Here is a 26,340-nt window from a genome sequence, read left to right as displayed (position 1 = left end):
TACATTTTCACTCATGTGGAGCACCTTGGGATTTGGGGGCATTTTGTCCATTACCTGATTTGGAATATAAATATTATCTGTTGGAAAAATGAAATTATTATTAATTTGCTGATTTTTAAAAAGTATTGATAACGTACATAGGTCAAACTATTGTATAAATCAGTAAATTTGTTAATCTGGTAACACTGGTGTGCATTGACTTTGTGTGTAACAACATTTACTAATTTTTAAGGGCTTATACTTTGTGATATTCATACAGGACTACGGCCCTTCAAATGCAACAATATATATATTCATTAAGTTTGTAGCTGTTGGACGAAAAAAACAGGTAACTATATATCTTTATCTATAGACCCTGTGTGAGACAACATATACATATATCAAAATGAGAAGTGTATGTACATTTATCACACATATTAAAATACATAAACAAAATCATGTTTTATTCATTCTGAAGTCCTTTTAAATTCTAGGAAACACAAAACTAACCTGACGATATCAATGCTTTCATTCACATGCAGCAGTTAAATAAAAATCATTGAATTTGCAATTGAAAGAGTTGAAACATGCTGAAAAATCAGAAGAAAGCGAGTGAAAATAACAGCAAATCAATGAAACCATTCATCTTTGGTATATAGCATTTACTGTTACTGCTATTCCAACAGGCTGAATTTAGGAAACACTTGTTATACTATAGACGATTAGTCAATATGAATTCTTGTTGCCCCACACAAAGTTCAATATACCAAACAAAATACATTTCTTTTCAAAAACACTTTCCAATGATAATTTGTAGTATGTTGAGCATGCTTCTTTCCCCTTTATTAATCCCTATTCATATTTCATTCTTACTCTTTCTTTAATAGGGACATCCCAACATGCACTATATAGATGGTACTGAGTTTATAATCAAAATCATTCTGATTTGTTGCTTATAGATTTCAATGAATATTTTTCTGGCAAATCTACATGTAGATCAGTGCAATCATTTCACTCTACCAACACTTAAGCACAGGGCCAAGCAAGACAACAGAGATATGAACGTATTTTGCACACACAATTGTGATTTCATGCTTTAGCCACAATTCCATAATCTTCGATGTATCACCACTTGGGGCAGAAAACCTTTGTAGCTAAATTATCTTAAGAACAAATCTTACAAATAAATAATTTAATTTGAATACAAAGTAGAGCTTTGCACCCCGGTATCAAGCAATAATCGTTAATAAAAATAATGTTAAGAAAGAAAATTTCTTGGGGTCAACACACACCATGTACTAAATGATTTAATTCAAAGTGTGTATATAATAAAATATGAATTTCCATTGTATGCATGGACAAAACATACCCCAAAACTATCAATGCAATCACTTAGGGGGAAGATAGAGCAAGGATATAGGCAGACTAAAAACAATGTTAAGTGTAATAATGTAGAAATCACATTTACTTTTTGAAGTGAAAAAGAGATCTTGAGCATAGTAAACACTCCAATTTGTCAAAAGTGAAAAGTATTTAACATTCTAACCAATTTCTATCATTACATGAATTATGGTATATTACAAGGTTAACTAAAGAGGTAAAAGAGAACTGTATGCATACAATTCTTTCAAATGAATTGAGATGTGATTAAACATTCTCATAATGCGACATGTTAGCAATATAGGTGAGAATTTTGGATGAACATATTAAACCAATATTTCCTCAAAACCCTTACAAATGTCATAATCAAATAAATGTGAAGTACCATTTTCAAAATACCCAAAATGTATTTACGGTCATATCTGAACTAAAAGTCAAAATTCAGCCTATCTACACAACAAACTTGACAAATCACTTGGGTCATGGTTTCCATTATATACTTTAAAAAAATGAAGCATATCACATGATTGCCACTTGTGTTTGGTATTAGTGATGCTTATTTCCCATGTTATCTTTGGTTTGTTGTTCTATCTGGGTAGCAATCACAATATAGAAAGAGCACAGATGTTAGGTAGGTGGAGATATGATTTACATCATAAACTTGCATAGTTTTCTGTATCATGTGCACCATCTCCTTCTGATCGTACTGAAGCACTGGGTAAAGCAGATGATGCCTCTGGACTTGTCATTTCTTTTGTCATTTCTCTCTCTTTGTCTCTTCTTGATTTGGCAAACCCATAAAGTCTCAGCTGCTTTCCAATGTTTATATCCTTTGACAGGAAAGAGAGGAAAAGGGGTAAAGAAGAAATTAGAAATTATCATAACTGAGTGAAAAACTAATAGTACAACACAAGTCAGTGAGACCTAATCCTCTATAGGAATGTCCATTAATATCACCAATGCTAACTTTCTATCATCAACCATGTAAAACTGCACTGGTAGCGAGTCCAACATTTTTTGTATTATTTTGCAGTCATTACGATCATTTCATTTCATTTTCATTTCATTTATTTCATTTTCAACAAAATATAAATCAAATACAATCATAACAAGTCGACATTATAAAAAAAATATATCAAGGTCATAGAATCAACTTGAAAAAGACATGTTATAAGAAAGTTACATACAAAATAATCTTGCGTAAAGGATTTGTGATTTACAATTTGTGAAAATGGAGGATCCCACTAAAAAGCAAAAGCTTGTATATTGTGGGCTCCTCAAAATATGACAAGCGAAAAATAAATTTTATATATACAAATCAAAGTATAAACCATGATTGCCAACAGGAGACATCATTAAAAGAAAATATTACATAACCAAAATATACGAAAATTACGCAAAAAAACTCAGGAATGAGAAACTAAAGAAAGAAAGCGGATGAATGAGAGAGAGGAAAGGGGGGGGGGGGTGAGGAAGGAATGTGAGAACTGCATATGAACTACAGAGAGAGAGGAGTGTAGACAAACAGAAGCGAAGTAGCGCATGAGAGAAAAGGAACGGTGAATAGAAATATAAATCTGTGATGTATTTTTAGACGTGATTATAGGATTTCAGTAAGAAAGATTTTAACTTTCTTTTAAAAGTGTACAGAGAGGGAGAACTTTTTAAGTCGTTATGAAGGGAATTCCAAAATTTTGGGCCTTCATAAATGAAAGTATTTTTGGCTTTGAACGTCCTGAAAAGCGGTAAATGGAATTCATCTGATTGCCTAGTTGGGTATTTATGAATGCTCTCATTTTTATGAAACATGTCATGAAAAACAATAGGTAAATTATTGCTATTATATTGATACATAAACTGACCTAATTGGAATGAATATAAATCCTTAATTTTTAAAATCTTGTTTTCGAAAAATAAAGAATTAGTATGAGAGCGTATTGGAGCATTACAAATGATCCGGATAACCTTTTTTTGCAGTATAAAAATCTTTTCTATCAATGTTTGATGGGTATTACCCCAAATCAAGAGACCGTAATTCAGGTATGGCAAAATCAATGACGAATAAAGCATAAATAATGAGGATTGCGGTAAAAGAAATTTCATTCTATTGATAACACCAATATTTCTTGATATAGTTTTCCATAAATTGTTAATATGCATTTTCCATGTAAGATGGTTATCAACTATGACCCCCAAAAATTTAGTATGAGAGACCTGTTTTAATGGTGTGTTGTTTAGAATTATATCTGAAGGTAATGAATCTAAAGAGTTGCTAAATAGCATGTAATTTGTCTTTTGTAAATCATCAAAGCACCCGTGATTTTTTTTAGTGTGAACTTCCACAAATTTAAAAAAGAAACCTGACAAAAACCTATGAACTTATCATAGATAACATCGCATGATCTTTGGAGAGGCTGCACTAATCCTACAGTGGTCATGCAGTTTTAGGGGACATGGTGACCTACTCCACAGTAATGTCACAAGATTTCCATGCAATCCAAATTCAGGCTCTGTATCTATTTTTCCCAGAATACCAAGAAATGGTGTGATGCCTATAGATAATGCAAATAAATGTATCATAGTCCTGAGCAATTGTCAATGTCCCCCCCCCCCCCCAAAAAAAAAAAAAAAAATCCCAATTTCATTCCAATGATGTATGTACAATTTTTTTTGTAAAGGCAAGATGTGAATGGATGGAAACTGTTATGGTACTTTTCAGATTTTCATACTTCATAGCCCTTGGCAGTTAAAGGTATTGTTTAACTTTGTGAGCAGCCTATTTAAAAAATTCTCAAACCAAGATGAAACATGTGTACAAGTGCATGTATTAGAACTAATAAACCCTGAAAACAACCATTATTGAGAATGAAAAGCTAAAACTACAAGGCAAACCCCGATTTTGTAAATAGGCGTCTTATAGACGCCTAAATAGTACACATAAGTGTATGGGATGAAATTAAGATGGTGTTTTCGGTCACTTTATATTTCAATTTTTGAAGCACTGAATAATTATTTTTGAATGCAATATTTTCTGGGCTTCATTTTTGTAACATATCACAGACACAGGTGACAAGTGTGACCTTCTAGCTCAGATTTTTTAAAAGTCAAACAATGTTAACCAATCACTTTAACTTTTTCCCAAAATCACCTTTAAATATATTGTAGACACGTTTATAGGATGGTGCTCCCCATTAAATGTGGCCTAAGCATCAATTACCAAATTTTAAGCCTTTTCAGCATCAGAGATAAAATACTGAATTTTGTCATCAATAGGATCTATGTTTATTTTTTCATAGTTAGGAAACAATACAGTTATACATTTTTTTTTCAATTATACACTTTCATAAGTAATATCTTTCATGAGTTTGGTTTTGCAATCTATTTTCTTGCATTGGTACTTATCTAGAAAAACCCCTCATGTAATACTTGATGCATATGAAATAAGTGAACTAAGACTAGGGGGACAAACTTACAAAGCTATCAGCAGTATCATAGAGCTCAATGCATGGTATAGTACCAATATCTGTATTCTGATAGTCTATTATCTTGGCCTGAAGTGGTTTCCATTTGGCAACATGAGTTAATTGCTCAAAGTATTCTATTGCCTCCTCTGTCCATTCATCACCACCTAACAACAGAAATAAAGAGAATAGACATGATCAAATATAAAGAACAAGCAAATTAATCCTTGAATATTCAAATAATTAGGATCAATTGTAACATTATTGCAATCATTTCAATGTAAAGAAGATGACAACTAAAACATAATGTCACACAACCAGTCTATAACATATTCAATTTGAGCTTAGAAATACATAATATGGAAAGTTTGGATAGATATGTATTACAAAGCATGAATTCCAGTATGATGACCAAATTGTAACAAAGAAAACCTAGACATCACCATATAAATACAATATTTGATATTTAAAAAATGTGAAGAAAAAGCGAATTATATGAAGTTTGATAAAATAGACTTACCTGATGGAAATACATTAGCAAGTGAGAATTCCACAGCTTGGAAAGGTAGAATTAGAAAATCATCCCTGTACATACATGTATGAGAAATATAATAATCAATATACAACCAAGATGATACAATAAAACTGATTATATGACACCTAGATAGATCCTTGTCATCTGATTGGTTGTTTGAAATCGATCATTCGGCCCATTTTACAATGACATCATCATTTGTATAATTTTTGATTAATTCATCATGCATTTTGGATCCATACAAATTTGTCCATTGCACGCCTGCCAACACCATCTGCACTACAAGTAAAACACTTGTGTGTGTTTGTGTGTGGCTACAATCAACATACCGTGCTCGCTGAAGATCAGCTGCACTCACTTTTACATCTAACCTGTGACATGCCCATTGCAAATGACAAGGATCTACTTAGAGGTGTCATATGAAACAAATAATGAAATATTAATTATACATGTAATGGACAGAGTATTTCATTTGGTGAAAGATGAAATGACCTATTCAACTCTGAGGCTTAGTCAATTGCACTCATAAACATTCATTATTTGCATAATGAATAGTGAAATTTGACACAAAGCAGCGTATGCTAAAGCCATACGTTCATTAAAATAATTCTTTCCATTTATAATATCATCAATCCATACCCCCCCCCCAAAAAAAATAGGATATATAGGCCTATATATATTCTGAAAATTTTCTTATGCATTTCATGAAGGGCATTTCATGAAGTAATATGGGAGTATTTTAACAAACATCAGCTACTAAATCTACTATATCAAATTAGCCTACAGAAAATTTGACAGTGAAAATTCTGACAAAATACTTTGATAAACACTCATCAGATGCACTTCTTCACAACAAAGTGTTATCCTAAAATACCTCATAAAATAATTCATTAGACTTTATGCGATTCTGGTTATGAAGAAAACAAGTGGAATGCCTCTGGCCGTCTCACCTGCATCACGCGATTCAATATAGCAGCAGTGCTGATTTTGAAAACTACTATAACTCGCACAAGATGTTCAGTGATACTTGGTTACTCTTATTTCCATGTTTTATGAACTAGACCAATACACTTATAGAGATATGATGGCAATTCAACAAATACCCCCAACGTGGCCAAAGTTCTTTGACCTTACATGACCTTTGACCTTGATCATGTGACCTGAAACTCGCACAGGATGTTCAGTGATACTTGATTACTATTATGTCCAAGTTTTTTTAACTAGACCAACACACTTTCAAATTTATGGCTGTAATTCAACAAATACCCCAATTTGGCCAAAGTTCATTGACCCTAAATGACCTTTGACCTTGATCATGTGACCTGAAACTTGCACAGGATGTTCAGTAATACTTGATTACTATTATGTCCAAGTTTCATGAATCAGATCCATAAACTTTCAAAGTTATGATGGTAATTCAACAGATACCCCCAATTCGGCCAAAGTTCATTGACCCTAAATGACCTTTGACCTTGGTCATGTGATGTAAAACTCATGCAGGATGTTTAGTGATACTTGATTAACCTTATGTATAAGTTTCATGAACTAGGTCCATATATTTTCTAAGTTATGATGACATTTCAAAAACTTAACCTTAGGTTAAGATTTTGATGTTTATTCCCCCAACATGGTCTAAGTTCATTGACCCTAAATGACCTTTGACCTTGGTCATGTGACATGAAACTCAGGCAGGATGTTCAGTAATACTTGATTAACCTTATGGCCAAGTTTCATGAACTAGGTCCATATACTTTCTAAGTTATGCTGTCATTTCAAAAACTTAACCTCAGGTTAAGATTTGGTGTTGACGCCGCCGTCGCCGTCGCCGCCGCCGTCGCCGTCGGAAAAGCGGCGCCTATAGTCTCACTCTGCTATGCAGGTGAGACAAAAACTATTTTTAAGGTTTCATCTATTAAAAATTGAACAGCTATAGCTTTGCAATGCAACTCCTCTCATGCCAAAGTTTCAAGGCTGGGAAGCATTCTTTTCTTAAGCTCATGTCTTGATGCAGAATCACTTCGGGATTTGTGAAGAAGCAATAAGGAAGAAAATAAGATGTTAGCATCTTAGCTTAAAGAACAAAAGGAACAGGAGAAGACCAATTATATTAAATGTGTGCATCCATTATTTTGACAGCTCATAGCATGTGCCCTGTGTTGTTGTGACTTTAAAACAATATCCCAAATAGACAATAAAGTGAACAAATGTGAGAAATGAGGGGACATTTAGGATTGAAAGCAGCCATTTCATACATGTGCATACTGCATAAAAACATTTGGCGCCGGCAGAGAAATTGTCTGTAATGCTGCCTATTACCTCAAGGTGCAAACAGATGATTTGGGAACGGCTTCAGAATCCCCATAGTCGACGTAGTAGAGGTCTACCATGTCACCGTCAAGGAAACCAAGGATACGAGTACGATACCACATCTGATCATGAGAGAATGGAGCAGCGACAATTTCACCTTTCTGAAGACTGTCAGGTTGAAATGCCTGGTATAAAGTAGAAATCAATGATTAATCATGACTGCATTTGAACAAGCAACTGTTGTAAAATATACTGCATGACCTGTACTGGAGAGAGGGAGTGGTGGGGGAATCAAGGAGTGTTTGGAGTTAATATTAATTGTTGGACCTTTTTCTTCCAATAATAAATCAATAAAATTTTGGTGATGGCCTCCAATACAATGTACTAGATTTTCAAATTGGGAAAAATCAGAAGTTAAAAAATGCAGCTATGAGCATTGCAACTTAATATAGCACGAGCAGTCGCATGGAAAATCCATATTTTGTTTGGAATAGAATCTGAATCACTTAACTTGAAAAGTCACCTATCTTGAAAAGTCTCTTCACTGGTTGCCCCTGAGATAATGCAAATTTTTCAAAATCCTTTGGTCTGTCACATTGTCAATGGATTTCATCCAGTTACAACAAGTCTTTGATGCATACAGACATCATGGGGGAATGGGCCAACCTTGTGGAATTCACTTTTTATCAACTATCACTGAGAACTTCATATACATACAGCTTTGTTAACCCTAATTCTCCTGGGGGGAGCCATTATGGCCCCCCCTCGACAATTTTCGCGATATATCTGCTGCGCAAAATTTTTTGACCTCGCCGCTCACTGACTTTTTACTTTCAAGTCTCGCGCAAATTTTGAGACCAAATTTGTGATGCCCGGGTACGCGGTTACGACATTACGCAACATTATGTAAGTGCATGTCAGACCAAAAATTGCTCATAAACGTGATTTCATGTACAAATCCAATGCAAATTGTGTATTTGGCCAAAATTCATAAATGTATCATTATTTCTACTTTTAATGATTAAAATTAATTAATTTTGTCTTGTTTATGATTAGAATTAAGTCTGGAACGATTTCCATCGAAAAAACAATAAAAAACAAAAAGTAAAAAAACAAAGAAATACATAAGAAATTAAAAAAACAATTAAATACATAAGAGCTCGGTCTTGGTACCAGAATTTTTTCATTCACAATTGTTAGGAATGCTATAAAGAATATTTTCACCAAAAAATAGCATTCTAGGAGCTTTATTTAGTGAATCAGAGCAAAAAGTATGATTTCATGAATAAATTAGCATAATTAATTCATATAAAATGAAAATATATGAATTCAGTGAAATTTACCAATGCAACTGCGTAGATTACGTCATTCTCTACCATCATGCAAATTTTCGTTGTGATCGCGCAATCCACGGCTGAGATCTTAAGGGGGGGCCATAATGGCCCCCCCCCCCCCCCGGGAATGACAAGAATCAAAATACCCCGGGAGATTGAGGGTTAAAGAAAAGGTGTGCTAATCATCAATATGATATACTGTGTTTACATGCTGCATCGGCTTGCGGTTCAGAACCGCGAGACGATGCAGAATCAGCTTTTTTGTTGCGTGTAAACAAGATTAACTTGCATCAGCTCTAGGTTCAGAATCTGCAATTTTGCACCACCAAAGGAGTAGGTTCAGAACCGCGAGCCGATGCAGAATCGGATTTTTTTCTACATGTAAACAGAAAGCCGATTCTGCATCGGCAATTGGCGCGCATTTCATTTACTTTACCATTATGACGTACTTGTAAGCGCACGGATCCTGCGTTGTCTTTATCATGACGAATATTGTTGGTGCGCGGATCATTTCAGGTTTTTGCCACGCGAGCCGATTCTGCACCGCGAGTTGTGACAGCGTGTAAACGCGGTGCAAGATAAACCAAAAGCCGATGCACGTGTAAACACGGTATTAGTTGATCCTCATCATCTATTTTTTTCAAGCAAACATAATTTCTGTACAATTTCTACCTGATTTATAGGTGATACATTAAAATCACTCTACAACAATTTGACATCGAGATTTTACGGTCAAACTTTTAAGACCTTCTGGTGTCATGCACTTACTAAAAACTGTAGTATCATGACCACTATTATTTCTTAATGAATTGATTCTATAAAAGTGATTGATCACAAAAAGCCACACCTAAAACTGAATAATTGATTCTAAAATAAAACATTGTGGTAATTCAGGGTTGCTCTACATGAAATATTTGTGGTCATCTTAGAAATGGAAAATCATACTTCAATCCCAACTCACCTTCTGATTATCTGGATTATTGTAGAACTCTGTCATATTCATAAGCATTAGGTCCAAATCCTTGGCCTTGCTGCTGACTATCTGCAACCAGAAGTGTCCTGGATGTTCCACGGCCGAGACGTAAACTGTGAAGAAATCTTTGTTTTTTGGGAGCTGTGCAGTGGAAGTGGTGTCTACATGCCATTCTTCTGGTTCTGTAATAATGCATAGACAAAGTCTTGCTCTATAATGTTGAAAAAATTACTTTAAGTGTTAGAAGCATTCTACAATAACCCATCATAATAAAGATGGCTATAGCAGAGCAGAGCAGCTGTTATTCACTCTTATTTCAAGAAATTCCTGTCAGGTGCCCATTTACCTAACCGAAAGTGAATAAATCAATAATACTAATCATGATTTGACTGTGCATAAATTATCAACTTCTCTTATCGGCTCACTTTTCATCTTTCCAACTGTTAAAATAGTCCAGTGATATGGCAGCTGGTCCTTGAATCATCTGAACAAAGCAAGAGGTAGCAGCATACATAAAATCTTAAACTTATATTACACTAATTGAACACTTCCCCATATTTTGTGCAATACACCCCAAATGTGAAATGCTCATGGAATGAACACATGACCATTTTTTTTGCAACTTTTCAGACCTATTTTCAATGTCTGCGCATTTGTCTCTGATGTTTTATAACAGTCTGTCAGTGGAGTTCAGACTAAAAATAAAAGATGTAATTTCATGTACAAATCCAATGCATATTCTGTTTCTAGCCAAAACTTATAAATATATCAATATTTTTTTAACTGAGTAAAATCAATTTATTTCATGCTCTTTATGATTGTAATAGTATCGCCATTTCCTAACAAAGGGGCCCCATCTCCATAACAAGAATAAAAATATCCTTAGGACTACTAGGGCTAGCCCCAAAAGAACCTTGACGCTTCGCACACAATATTTCTAAAATGCAAAAAGAGAGCGCCGCAAAATTTTATGACTTTTTTCTTTGAAGTCTTGCGCAACTTTTGAGACCAAATTCCCAACATGGAGGTATAGCATCACAATGCCAAGTGACTTTTTATGAGACAATGTCATGCTGAAAATGGCTCATTTTCATACTTAGTGTACAAAGTCTATGGGAGATGAAATTCATAAAAGGGTGATTATTTTTTGCCTTAATTGGTCTGCTTAATTAATTTAGGGTTTAATTTAGTTGTTAAATGGTCTGTGATAATTTCCATTGAAAAAACAATGAAAAGCAAAAGATGAAAAAACAAAGAAGTACATAAGAAATTTTAAAAACCAAGAAAAACAAAAGGAAAAAATGGCTTTTTGGCAATTTTACTTCGTGAAAACTTTGAAATGCGATTACAAAGATGACATCTGGAAAAAAAAAGGAGAAAATTTGAAGTGAAAGTGGGTGTTAAATTTGCAAATAATGTTTTTCACAAAGAAATTTGCATATATTTTATTCCTAATATATAAAAAATAATTATTTTCAGAATTTTTTTTCATGCTGGCTTGTAGTATATGTGGTAAAGAATATAAATCATATGTCCAAGTTTTATGCACTAGACCAATAAACTTTCAGAGTTATGATGGTAATTCAACAAATACCCCCAACTTGGCCAAAGTTCATTGACCCTAAATGATTTCATCTAGTTTCATGAACTAGATCATTACTCTCTAAGTTATGCTGTCATTTCAAAAACTTAACCTTAGGTTAAGATTTGGTGTTGACGCCGCCATCGGAAAAGCGGCGCCTATAGTCTCACTCTGCTATGCCTTTGGTCATGTGATTACTCTTATGTCCAAGTTTCATGAGTCACATCCATAAATTTTTAAAGTTATGATGGTAATTCAACAGATACCCCATTTCGGCCAAAGTTCATTGACCTTTGACCTTGGTCATGTGACCTGAAATGCACACAGGATGTTCAGTGATAATTGATTACTCTTATGTCCAAGAAGTTTCTGAACTAGACCAATATACTTTCAAAGTTATGATGGTAATTCAACAGATACCCCCAATTTGGCCAAAGTTCATTGACCCTAAATGACCTTTGACCTTGGTCATGTGACGTGAAACTCAAGCAGGATGTTCAGTAATACTTGATTAACCTTATGTTCAAGTTTCATGAACTAGGTCCATATATTTTCTAAGTTATGATGACATTTCAGAAACTTAACCTTAGGTTAAGATTTAGATGTTGATTCCCCCAACATGGTCTAAGTTCATTGACCCTAAATGACCTTTGACCTTGGTCATGTGACCTGAAACTCAGGAAGTAATACTTGATTAACCTTATGGCCAAGTTTCATGAACTAGATCATTACTCTCTAAGTTATGCTGTCATTTCAAAAACTTAACCTTAGGTTAAGATTTGGTGTTGACGCCGCCATCGGAAAAGCGGCGCCTATAGTCTCACTCTGCTATGCCTTTGGTCATGTGATTACTCTTATGTCCAAGTTTCATGAGTCACATCCATAAATTTTTAAAGTTATGATGGTAATTCAACAGATACCCCATTTCGGCCAAAGTTCATTGACCTTTGACCTTGGTCATGTGACCTGAAATGCACACAGGATGTTCAGTGATAATTGATTACTCTTATGTCCAAGAAGTTTCTGAACTAGACCAATATACTTTCAAAGTTATGATGGTAATTCAACAGATACCCCCAATTTGGCCAAAGTTCATTGACCCTAAATGACCTTTGACCTTGGTCATGTGACGTGAAACTCAAGCAGGATGTTCAGTAATACTTGATTAACCTTTCACAAAGAAATTTGCATATATTTTATTCCTAATATATAAAAAATAATTATTTTCAGAATTTTTTTTCATGCTGGCTTGTAGTATATGTGGTAAAGAATATGCGTGCCAAAATTTTGGCACAATTGTGCAAACTGCGGCCAGAATTAGAAGTCCTCAATACATCTCAAATAGCCCTGTCCCTTTAGGGTAAGCCTAGTTTGGTTATGTGCACATGCTTAACTGTTCCTGTACATGAAAGTGTGTCTATATGGGAATAATGACCTGACTTTCTGATTAATTTCCTCTAAATTTATTTGATTTGATGGAGAGGCCCAAATTCAACAAGGTGGTTTCAATAGTAATAGAGTACAAAACCATGGATTACATAAATTTTGTGTACATAATTAGAATTATTTTATATCGTAAATTAAGAATTTAAACTAGGAAGAGTCCAATCATAAATGCATGCTTCATGCAAATGGCGTAAAGTTAGTTTGAATGTAGCCTCTTGTCGAGGCCCTGGTGGCTGCTTCCCGATCGAAGCGAGGGATTTCCTAATTCGCAAAGCGAATTAGGCCTGGCGCGAGCCAGGGCCTCTTGACATCTGAGCTGAATTATATATTCATGAGGAACGTCTTCCTAATGAATATACATTAGTCATGAATATTACCGATCACCTAGTAAACCATGTCAAAGCTGTTTCGTCCGGGGTTCGGAATACTAGTAGTCCACTCCGAGAGTCCACTATTCTGCAGGGGATTCATTTAATGGGGGACACTAAAGGGGATATAACCAGCAAAATGCAACAAGTAGTGGTACTACTACTACTACTAGTACTAGACGTAACAGACCCATCACCGCCCCAAAACTTCCCGGGAGATCGGCCTGGTCATACTCGAGTCAAGGGGAAGCACCACTAACTGCACAACTCGACTCCAGCATTCCCTCACTGCACCGCGGAGATCGATAATCGACGCATAGTGGAATCGCATGAAAGATTACATATTTTCTATATCCTGTGGGTAGATTTACAAAAACATCTCGTCCTTTCAGTGCAGATTTAATTTCATCACCTTGCAAATCCTTAAATCGGTCAATATTTAGCATTTTAGAGGCATATTCAAATGCTCTTTGATATTTCGTCGTCACTCTTCGCCAAGAATCCACGGGTCGCCATTCAAGCTGAGCTCATGAATATTCAATATGTCGTCATAGCAACCCTCGCTCTCATTGGATGATTTTCACCGACCAGTATTTGGTCGGAATATTGGTAAAAACAATAAACAAGTGGAATGCCTCTGGCGGTCTCACCTGCATCACGCGATTCCATATAGCAGCAGTGCTGACTTTGAAAAACACCATTTAAATAATTATTCACAAAAAACACCATTCATATAATGAAACAATACCACGTTCATTGACATTTGACCTTGATCATGTGACCTAAAACTTGTCAGTGAAACTTGATTACCCCTATATCCACATTTTATACACTATATCTATAAAATTTGAAAGTAATGACAGCAATCTAATAATTACCTCTAAAATGGCCAAAGTTCAATGACCTTACATGACCTTTGACCTTGATCATATGACACGAAACTTGCACAGGATGTTCAGTGATACTTGATTACTCTTATGTCCAAGTTTCATGAATCAGATCCATAAACTTTCAAAGGTATGATGGTAATTCAACAGATACCCCCATTATGGCCAAAGTTCATTGACCTTTGACCTTGGTCATGTGACCTGAAATGCACACAGTATGTTCAGTGATACTTGATTAATCTTATGTCCAAGTTTTATGCACTAGACCAATAAACTTTCAAAGTTATGATGGTAATTCAACAAATACCCCCAACTTGGCCAAAGTTCATTGACCCTAAATGACCTTTGACCTTGGTCATGTGACGTGAAATGCACACAGGATGTTCAGTAATACTTGATTAACCTTATGTCCAAGTTTCATGCACTAGACCAATAAACTTTCAAAGTTATGATGGTAATTCAACATATACCCCCAATTTGGCCAAAGTTCATTGACCCTAAATGACCTTTGACCTTGGTCATGTGACGTGAAACTCAAGCAGGATGTTCAGTAATACTTGATTAACCTTATGTTCAAGTTTCATGAACTAGGTCCATATATTTTCTAAGTTATGATGACATTTCAGAAACTTAACCTTAGGTTAAGATTTAGATGTTGATTCCCCCAACATGGTCTAAGTTCATTGACCCTAAATGACCTTTGACCTTGGTCATGTGACCTGAAACTCAGGAAGTAATACTTGATTAACCTTATGGCCAAGTTTCATGAACTAGATCATTACTCTCTAAGTTATGCTGTCATTTCAAAAACTTAACCTTAGGTTAAGATTTGGTGTTGACGCCGCCATCGGAAAAGCGGCGCCTATAGTCTCACTCTGCTATGCCTTTGGTCATGTGATTACTCTTATGTCCAAGTTTCATGAGTCACATCCATAAATTTTTAAAGTTATGATGGTAATTCAACAGATACCCCATTTCGGCCAAAGTTCATTGACCTTTGACCTTGGTCATGTGACCTGAAATGCACACAGGATGTTCAGTGATAATTGATTACTCTTATGTCCAAGAAGTTTCTGAACTAGACCAATATACTTTCAAAGTTATGATGGTAATTCAACAAATACCCCCAATTTGGCCAAAGTTCATTGACCCTAAATGACCGTTGACCTTTATCATGTGACCTGAAACTTGCACAGGATGTTCAGTGTACTTGATTACTATTATGTCAAAGTTTCATGAATCAGATCCATAAACTTTCAAAGTTATGATGGTAATTCAACAGATACCCCCAATTTGGCCAAAGTTCATTGACCCTAAATGACCTTTGACCTTGGTCATGTGACGTAAAACTCATGCAGGATGTTAAGTATTACTTGATTAACCTTATGTTTAAGTTTCATGAACTAGGTCCATATATTTTCGAAGTTATGATGACATTTCAAAAACTTAACCTTAGGTTAAGATTTTGATGTTGATTCCCCCAACATGGTCTAAGTTCATTGACCCTAAATGACATTTAACCTTTGTCATGTGACATGAAACTCAGGCAGGATGTTCAGTAATACTTAATTGACCTTATGGCCAAGTTTCATGAACTAGGTCCATATACTTTCTATGTTATGCTGTCATTTCAAAAACTTAACCTTCGGTTAAGATTTGGTGTTGACGCCGCCGTCGGAAAAGCGGTGCCTATAGTCTCACTCTGCTATGCAGGTGAGACAAAAACAAAAGAAAGTCGGTGAAATTCGGCTCAGAAGTTAAGAGGCCCTGTCTCGCAGCGCTCTGCTTCGCTTTATCCCTCGCTTCGCTCGGGAAGCAGCCGACAGGGCCTCGACAAGAGGCTAGTTTGAATGGAGCACAATAATACAAGAAATATGCATAGTCCATGGTTTTGGTACCTTGTGAGAATTTCAAACCAAAATGTTAAGCTCTCTTATAGAGATAAGAATTCTTGATACTGACTTACTAGGTGCAGTGTCGACGGTTAAAACCGGTTTAGGTTGTACACTTTTATTAGATGATTTCCCTGTTGGTCTTTCTTTCCTATTAGCAGCTGCATCAGCTAACCTTTGGTTGTAATCCTCCATTTCATTAATTTCCTGTCTTATCATGTACTGTGTAAAAGAAGACAAATATAGCAATACAACATGTACAAGAACATCCTCCATTTAAGACTCAATTAGATTGATCCAAAATAAATAAATCAAATGAAATAAGTTCCAAAAGTGCAAAATAATTCAAGGGCATCTCGATAAAATATGCACGTCCAACCCAACTATGTGGGACCTGTCACAATCTTGCAATTTGTCTTTGATTTTGAGTCCTTATGAAAATACGTAATGCTCTCACATGATTATGACTTGGCCAGTCCATGAAACAATTCAATGTAATCAATCACAAACATGACTGTATGCTCCAGATAAGCCATAAGATGATGTCCTTATGAAAGCCAAAACACAACATTGCGTAGTAAAACAGGTAATTATGCACTTAGAAGGAAAATTAGTTACATACTTAACATTGCTAGTACTGTGGATACATTCACATTATAATATAAAGGGTTAAAGGTTTCTTTTCTCTGAGGAGCTCTCCTCAATATGACAAATATCATTTTCCCTTTCCAGTCTGCTAACAAAGATCACAACATCAATCATTCAATGATTGCAGAGTCTATTAATATCAAAATAACTGAAATCATGTAACTTCTTGAGCATTGATCCCATCCCTTCCCCTTTCCATACTTAAGTTTTAACTCGAACACCCAAACCCATACAAGGAATCGCTCATTGATTGCAGGGATTCAACTCACCTCAGCAGTGTCCACTTGTGTCAGAGTTCCTCTGATTGTGCAACGCCTGAGAGTATCTATCCCTTCTACAACATCTCTGTCAATCTTCACTCTGGCCATACTGCTGTTCTGTATCCTCCTAATGTTAGTACCCTGTCTTCCTGTCATCAGAAAACAATGAAACATGTATGTATGCTCAGAGATCAACTAAACATGGTAACCAAAAGGTCAGCAAGGTTTTGTTATTCCATGTATTAAAATGTAATGTTGTTGTTTTTGCAAATACGGTGCATATAAGCTAAAATGTAATAACAGCTAGTCTATAAACTTCATTCATTGTACTTTGGTAGGCATCAGGATATTTTGATAGGGGAAGGGGGTGCAAGACAAACTTAATGTGAAATCACTCTTTTTCTCAATTACACTATAAGGATATTACAAAGTTACATAGCTGAGACTCTCTTTCTCTACCTCTTTTTCCTTATGTTCAACAACTAGAAAAGCCATAGGGGATGGGTGGACCCCCACTGATGCACCCAATGTCAGTGGCACCACCCCCTTGGAATGCATGGACTTTATTTTTTATTCGCCTGCAGTGATTTCCAGCTCTTTTTCAATGTTAAATCTGATTCACGCAAATCTAAGAACTCCAGAAAAATATCCTTTCACGTATCTTAAGAGCTTATCATTGACCAACGTACACATAATTATTCTCAATTTCTGCAGCAGTTTTAACTAACCAATGATCCTTCCTACTGCTTGCTGGGGAAGCATAAGTGTCTTAGTGATGATTTCTGGTTGTTCTGCTAAGAACTCGTTGATGAGTCTCTCTGCTAGCAAGATGCTATCCCGGTTACCATGGATACAGAGGTGTCTGTCAGCTGTATCATCTCTTTTGGTTTCATCAGAGAACTTGATCTGAGCTCCACTTTCAGCCTGGATCTGCAATTAGATCAACATGAACATGTCACACATCTTTATATGACTATAATATAATTTGAATCATTCAATCAGAAAATGTATAAAAACAATGTGGAAGACAAAATATCCCATCAATCAAGACTCAAGAGGGACAATTTAGGAAATATTTAGATGAGAGCTCATAAATTGTACTATTTGAGTGTACGAAAAAAAAATCCAATACAGGATTTAGCACTCTAGCAGAGTTCTAAATGATTGTCACATTCACTACCTACAAATGAATTTGGTTTAACTACAGCTATAAAGCATGTTTTAAGTAACGTCACCAGTATGAACTATTTGAATGCAAGCCAATGTGACTTTAGAAATTGTTGGGATACTTACCCTCTTGATATTGGTGCCTTCCCGACCAATGAGAGGTCCAACCTTGTTATGTGGGATATTCATATCAATTGTCTGTCTTTGGATAGTAGCCACATGCTTGGATGGTGCTGGTACATCATCTATCATCACACAAAATGATATTCCCATTATTGCATTACTTCAGACAAATTTGCTCTCAAATGATATATGGGTAGTAAGGAATGGGAAGAGTCTTACACAGCATGTCTTCTTATTATTAAAGGTCAAGTCCACCCCAGAAAATTGTTGATTGGAATCAATAGAGAAAAATCAAATAAGTATAATGCTGAAAATTTCATTAAAGTCGGATGTAAAATAAGAAAGTTATGACATTTTAAAGTTTCGTTTATTTTTCACAAAACAGTGATATAAACAATTCAGTGATATGCAAATGAGAGAGTCGATGATGTCCCTCACTCTCTATTTTTTTTTTTTTATGTATGAATTATACAATATTTCATGTTTTACAGATTTTACAATAAGGACCAACATGACTGAACCATGTAGTATTAAAACAATGCTAATTCCACATGTTCAGGGATGAATAAAATGTTATTTCACATGACAATGAGGTAAAAATTAGACTTTTTCATATTTCATGTAATAAAATACAAAAGAAATAGTGAGTGGGTGACGTCATCAGTCTGCTCATTTGCATTGCGACCAGGATGTGCATATAACTGTTTTGTGAAATTAAAATTTAATAACTTTCTTATTTTACATCTGATTTTTTTCAGAGTTCTGCTTGTTGGATTTTTCTCTTATTATCCAAATAAACCTTTTGTTGGGGTGGACTTGTCCTGAAATTGTGACACAAATCTCTAGAACATTTCAGGTTCAAATTCATAAGCTCAATTGGCACTCTAATAATTCATAACTACCTGGGAATGATATCAAAATAATTTTCTTCATCACTAAAGCATGGACAAAGAATGAAGTAAACATAACAAACATACTTCGTACATTATAAATAATGTTAACATATTTGGCTTCCCATAACTTTAGCACAGAGTTAGACCATGGTCTTAATTGAATTGGTATTCAGAATATGCGGGCACTGAAAAAAGTTTCAAGAGTTGCAATTATGGATATCCAGAAATGCATAAATCTACAAAACATTAGTGTTTTCTAAACATGAAGCATAGTCAGTCATCCATGCATCATAACCATTGCGCCAGAATGCCAAATGATTCCAAAGGTCATTGTCAACATTGCTAAAATTATGAAATACATGTAGATGGATTTCTGTACTTTTCTATACTTGTAAGATCAGTCCCTAAATACATGTACAACATTTTTTTAGTGCAAAGCATACCATTTCCACAATTTGTGTTATGGTACCAAAATAGTTCCACCTTAAAAGTTCAAGAAAAACTTTGGGATTACAAATTCATGGATAGCTTTAAATACATTAAAAAGACAAAGTAATTTCTTCAAATGCTTACAATCATCTCGCTTCTTGAATAAGAGATAGATGAGAACCATAGATGCTGGTAATGCAATGGCCAGGGCCACTTTCTGTCTACTTGACAATTCTGACATCATACTTTTTAAGAGGTCTTCTTCTTTATTAACAGGAGTTTTTCTGGAAGAGATATAAAAAGATAACTTTATTATAGATTTTGAAAAAAAAATAATACTATTAAAATGTTTGAGATTTTAAAATTTGAATCATGGTGACTTGAAAAATCTAATTCTGAAAGAACTATATGTCTATGACTCACGTTCTCTCATTTTTAAAACATGGCTTAAACTTTGTTGTTGACATAAAATTTCATATCAGTTGATCAACCACGTTGTTCTCGATTCTTAGAATTAAATATGCCTTAAATTAAAAAAAAAGTTTACGACAGGCATATGGGTTACATTTTTGCCACCAGTATTATCAACTTTCTGAATTAGATCTAGGCACTATTAAAGCAATATTGACTGGCCTCTGGGCGATACGACATATATCGCCCAAACTAGATTTATATCGCCTGAGTCGTAGATGAGAGTGATATCGATTAAGTGAGGGCGGTATATGTCCTTTTGCCCAAGGCCAGTCAATATTGCTATAATTAACCAAACCAGACATCTAGAGAAAAAATTGTTGAAATTCAGATTTTTCAGAGGTTAAGAATAGGAATCTATTTTTATCATGTTGAGCAGACTGGGCCTCTGAACTTACCATTGTGATGTAATTGAAATGACTCGTTCCTGGCATGGGGACGCAGTATCCAGCGTTGTCTCAACTTGATTAACATTTACCATGTTTACACGCTGCATCGGCTTTTTGTTGCATGTAAACACAACTAACTTGCATCCGCTCTCAGTGCAAAATCGGCAATTTTGCACCACCAAAGTAGTAGGTTCAGAACCGTGAGCCGATGCAGAATCTTTTTTTTTTCTACGTGTAAACAGAAAGCCGATTCTGCATCGGCAATTGGCGCGCATTTCATTTACTTTACCATTATGACGTACTTGTAAGCGCACGGATCCAGCTTTGTCTTTATCATGACGTATATTGTTGGTGTGCGGGTCATTTCAGGTTTTTGCCACGCGAGCCGATTCTGCAGCGCGAGCTGTGACATCCGTGTAAAAGCGGTGCAAGATAAACCAAAAGCCGATTCTGCATCGGCTTTTGGTTCAGTACCAAAAGCCTATGCACGTGTAAACACGGTAATTGTGACATATAGCACTGCCCGATTCAAGTACGCATACAAAAACGCATAGAATACGTGGATGTTAGTTCTCTGCCTTATTGCCCGCTACAGTTCCACACGTTTTCTCATATACTTTCCTGAGCGGGCAATAAATTTGTCTGTGGTTAAACATGGAATCTTATTGACCGACCACTTGATCACAACCTTAAGCAGGCAACAATGTATTAAAGTTACCCTGCTCAGATGTCTGATACGGTTAATGATATATATTTTATCACATTGAAAGGATGCAAAAAATATATACAGTGTGTTGGTGGTGGCTAAAACTAGTCCTAGTATATCTAAATTATTTCAGTTTGTTTTCATTCAGAAGGGTTGGCCATTGATACGATACGAACAAGCATTATATTGGAAAGTGCCATGGAACATGCAGCTTACATTTAATACTAACAAGAAAAAATCAAATAAGTTATCAAACACAAATTTATTACCAACATCTGCTCATATTCGATATGAAAAAAGCAAACAAAAACTTATAATTTATGCATGATGTGATATATGAAGAAAAAAATCACACAAATTATTTCTTACATCATTATAATGAATATCTTTACCCGTCCGGAATCATGATGTAATTTGTCACGCACGAAAATATTTTTTTTCGTGGAGGGGTATGCGACAAGTGCGAGGCAAAGAATACGGTTGGTAAATTATTAAATATAAAATGATTTTATCATATTCATAATTTTCATAATATTTGGAATAGCTAGTGCAATTTTTCTTGATTATATTGTCTCTAGTTGTCATTTCTAAAGCACTGAAATAAGGTGTCTGGTTACACTGCCATATTATCAATCATCGCATCACAATCATGACTAGGTTCTAACGTTAGACAGTAGAGGCGCACGGCCAATATGGGAGACTCTCCAATATGGGAGACAATTTGGAGACTTGCTTTGCAAAAGGACAAAAGAAACAACACCAACAAAAGCATGATTTGTTTTCCACCCAAAATTTTGTCTCACTGAGGTCAGAAGCCCATTTGTTAAGTGTGTGATTGACAACAAAAATCCTTATCAAAATTAAAGTAGACGGTGAATTTTTAGTGTAGACGGTGAAAAGGGGTAATTTTTCATGAGGAATCTGCTTATCACATTTTTATTTGCCGCCAAGGTAATCCTTTTGCAGCAAATGTAAACAAAGGAAATTGGTCTCCAAAACTGGAGACTGTCTCTGAAATTGGATACCCAAATTCTTTACAAAAGTCTCTAATATTGGAGATAATCTCCCACATTGGAGACAGTCTCCAATATTGGCCGTGCGCCTCTACTGTTAGAAGGAATTAAAGGAAAATCAGGTTGCACCTAGCCAGGCGGCTTCTAGAGAGTAAAAATCATTGATTTACTCACGTAAGGTTACTCTCATACGAAGCCAGGCCTTCTATTAGTAATAGACCCACACAAAGGAAGCCAAAACCTGAAACTTTCACCCCCGAGATTTCTACTTTCCTTCTAAAAGATCTAGCTCTAAATCATGTACATGGGATAAAACTTCATTTCCGACATTTCTACGCTCTCATTGTTATTTTTAAAACAAGAATTCATCAAAAAAATGAAAAAATATTGTGAAAAGACGGAAGAGACTTGCCCGATGTTTACGCCGCCATCTTGTTTCTTATTGTACTTCCCCAACGTTACGGAAGCGAATTCTTGTTTTAAAAATAACAACGAGAGCGTAGAAATGTCGGAAATGAAGTTTTATCCACTCCTAGTACCAATGAGGTCCAAACATTAGCATGTATGGACCTCATAGGCGACAATGCGTTAAAAACAGGTTAGAAGTAGAACCGTTACTGTTTCCTGCACCCAAGTATGATATTACTCCCTAAATACGATTTTTTTTCTCGTTTGTTTATCATTTATTAAAAGATTGCCCATTAAATATCATCTTATTTCTACTTAAAATTTAATTAAAATAAAGGGAAACTTACATTTGAGTCCTTTTTCGATCTTTTCTTGGCAGTCAGTCCGGTCACCGTCGAGTGCGATCAAAGCGGTATGAAGCTGATTTTCAGATCACGTGATACGTGTAGTCATCACCTGATCTATCGACTATCCTTTTTTAAAGACCGCAACAATTATAAATTTTATTATAAAATATATATAGAATAAATAATTGCATGATATTATATATATCTCTACAATTACAAATATTTTGTGATATAAATTTAATATTTGACGTAAAAATCGCTATTTAACAAAATATTTATTAAATAATAAAAAATGAAACAAAATAAAAACGCCTTGGACACAGTGCAAAAAACTTAACGATTTGGCCGCGTTGTTAACAACTATCGTAAGGGGCGCTCTATTTATAAATAAAAAAGAATGTAGGCCTACAGCTGTCTACCGCGACGTGGTTTGTCGCAAGAATTGGGACAAATCCGTGTTAATTCTTGAGAAAATACATCAAAAGAACTGGTGAGTACCGATTAAACATTATCCAAGTAGTAAATAGGTTATACATAACTTGTAGATATATATTTTAAATTGATATTGATGCTTAGAGAGCCTTAGTTCCAAGCTAGGGCGGCCCAAATGTGCGTGAGTGGAGTCCCAGTTTATTAACACGGGTAAATATTGGGGTGTCGCCTAGAGTGGTTTTATCCCATGTACATGATTTAGAGCTAGATCTTTTAGAAGGAAAGTAGAAATCTCGGGGGTGAAAGTTTCAGGTTTTGGCTTCCTTTGTGTGGGTCTATGACTGAGATAGAAGGCCTGGCTTCGTATGAGAGTAACCTTACTCCTTACGTCAGAAGAGGCGCACGGCCAATATGGGAGACTGTCTCCCATGTGGGAGATTATCTCCAATATCAGAGACTTTTGTAAATAATTTGGGTATCCAATTTCAGAGACAGTCTCCAGTGTGGGAGATCAATTTCCTTTGTTTACATTTGCTGCAAAAGGATTACCTTGGCGGCAAATAAAATTGTGATAAGCAGATTCCTCATGAAAAATTACCCCTTTTCACCGTCTACTTTAAAAATTCACCGTCTACTTTTGTTTTGATAAGGATTTTTGTTGTAATTCACACAAAACAAATGGGCTTCTGACCTCAGTGAGACAAAATTTTGGGTGGAAAAAATCATGCTTTTGTTGGTGTTGTTTCTTTTGTCCTTTTGCAAAGCAAGTCTCCAACATGGGAGATTGTCTCCCATATTGGCCGTGCGCCTCTACGACTACTGTACGTTAGTATAGTAAATCAATGATTTTTACTCTCTAGGGCTGCGTTTATGCGACCTCAATCCAGAATCATGATTTGAATCATGATTTGAATCATGATTCAAAACACAAACATGAATCACGATATCACAGAATCAGCGTTTAGACGACCTTCATTCCAATGCTGTTTCTCCTCAGATTCGGGCCAATCCAGTGCGCATCACTAGTGCGCAGTTTGACAGAGGAAGTTTTTCGCACGTGTTTCGGCTCTCGAAAAATCTTTTGCTTCCAGAATTCAGTCTATACCGAATTTTGTTTAATTCTATCATATAGGGTCCATATGCTTCTATTCATCTTGTTAGTTTATCCAAAATGGTGTTCGGAAGTGAATTTCAGCGTAGATCCAATTTAATATTGACACTCTATACTCAACAACAACTGAGATCATTGTCTGTCCAGTTAATTCATTTACTAGAACTTGAATTTGAAGACATGACCAAAAAATGAAAAGTAGTGGACGATGCGATGACCAACACAGAACTTGAACATGACAAGAAATGCATACAGAGTAATCATGTACATACAATGAGCATATAGAGAGCCTTGAGCTTGGCAAGAGTCAAACCGAAAGTAGCCCGACACAGTCACAGTGAGGTCATATAATCATGATTCAAATCACGATATCGTTTATTCGAACATTTTCGTACGTGATTCTGCAGAAACGTCTTTCCAAACGCCCCTTTTTTCGTGTTTCATGTTTGTGATTCTAATCATGATTATATTCAATTTCGGAAAATTACCACCAGCAATCAGCACACCTACATATGGCAATAAACGAATACAATAATACGATACGATACACTACACGAAGATAAACGATACTATATATAATCGCGATATATCGAGACATTAAAAACTTAAAAACAATGACGTCATTCAAGATGGCAACTTGCAAGAAAAACCGTCAGGTCAGGTGAAAATGTCTTACTCTTACTTAGATGACAGATTTCTCAATCATCCAGAGGATTTTTTTCAATAACTCCGGCCCAAGGTATGCAATTACTTAAGTTATTTATAATTCCCTGATAATGGAAACCATGAAACTTTCAATTTTGCTTAAAAAACAGTTTTAAATCGCGATCTATAAATCGCTAGTTCACTATACGTTGGCTGTAGGTACGGGGCCCCTCCTCTTCAGTCTATGTATTGGTCAGTGAGCCAACGCAGTTCAGCGGAACAACCAAAATACAGAGACTGAAGCTTTTGGTCTAGGAAATGGGATACTTAAGACAATTGCGACGATAGTAAAAAATTGACTGCTTGCCAATAAAAAAAAATAAACAAAAGGATAATCTAAGTTTCTAACGTTAGACTTAGTCTTAGCGGTTAGGCTCTCGCCGCAGAGTTATTTTGGAATAGCAGCGCCTAGTAAGAGACCACCGGGGAAGGTCCGGGCCACATGATCGGTAGAATCTCGGTAGTAAGGCTGCGCACGTGCGATCTGTTTTGACTTTTACGAGTTTTTCGGGCAATTTTTGTTAACATCATTTCATAAAGACAATGTGGAAATAGCAAAACAATAGTTATACAATTTAATGCTAAATTCAATTGAAAATACAAGACCACTTACATTATAATTCGATGAAAAGTGATGGATTCTAAGACTAACTTTAAGGTTCCGCCGCCCGTCCCCTGCCCTGGCCCTGTATTAATTCACAGCATATGCCGTCCGCCACCGGTATGTCCCACGACCTCTATCTACGAGGGGCGCATTGCACATGCATAGATGATAAACTCTTTTTCGGTTGACAGGGGGAAAAAAAAGAAGATGATGATGATGAAGAAGGAGCAGAATAATAATAATAATGATAATAATGATAATAATAATAATAATAATAATAAGAAGAAGAAGAAGAAGAAGAAAAAGAAGAGGGGGTGTCATTTTTCTTTTCTTAATCTTCACCCCCCCCCCAAAAAAAAAAAAAAACACTGTCGCAACTTTTCTCCTTCTTCTTGACTAATGAATAATTAATCATCGTATTAAAATACAAATGATGTAACATTTCAACTAAAATACATGTCTGCGAAAATTTGATTTTGATTTATTACTT

General features: G+C 35.5%; 1 protein-coding gene across 1 annotated transcript; it reads right to left on the bottom strand.

The window, feature by feature from the left end:
- Positions 1–422: 422 nt before the first annotated feature.
- Positions 423–25,989, bottom strand: LOC129257112 (tudor and KH domain-containing protein-like). Its single transcript, XM_054895366.2, has 11 exons — positions 25,860–25,989; positions 19,809–19,948; positions 18,346–18,464; positions 17,781–17,982; positions 17,062–17,201; positions 16,219–16,366; positions 9,958–10,151; positions 7,672–7,847; positions 5,341–5,405; positions 4,833–4,987; positions 423–2,189 (listed from the first exon to the last, which is right to left on the bottom strand). Exons 2-11 carry the CDS (start codon positions 19,906–19,908, stop codon positions 2,013–2,015), a joined length of 1,476 nt encoding a protein of 491 aa, XP_054751341.2. The 5' UTR covers positions 19,909–19,948; positions 25,860–25,989; the 3' UTR covers positions 423–2,012.
- Between the last annotated feature and the right edge of the window lie 351 nt (positions 25,990–26,340).

Source organism: Lytechinus pictus, chromosome 3 (genome assembly GCF_037042905.1).
Source record: "Lytechinus pictus isolate F3 Inbred chromosome 3, Lp3.0, whole genome shotgun sequence".
NCBI lineage: Eukaryota > Metazoa > Echinodermata > Echinoidea > Temnopleuroida > Toxopneustidae > Lytechinus > Lytechinus pictus.
This window is presented reverse-complemented; position numbering and strand designations above follow the sequence as displayed.

Bases quoted from the DNA above. Each gene is read 5' to 3' on its own strand.
- LOC129257112 (XM_054895366.2), bottom strand. From the start codon at position 19,908: ATGATGTCAGAATTGTCAAGTAGACAGAAAGTGGCCCTGGCCATTGCA. The intron at 17,202-17,780 runs GTTAGTTAAAAC...TTCTGATGACAG, and splicing joins AGCAGTAGGAAGGATCATTG to GAAGACAGGGTACTAACATT. The intron at 10,152-16,218 runs GTAAGTCAGTAT...GCATTATTACAG, and splicing joins AACCGTCGACACTGCACCTA to AACCAGAAGAATGGCATGTA.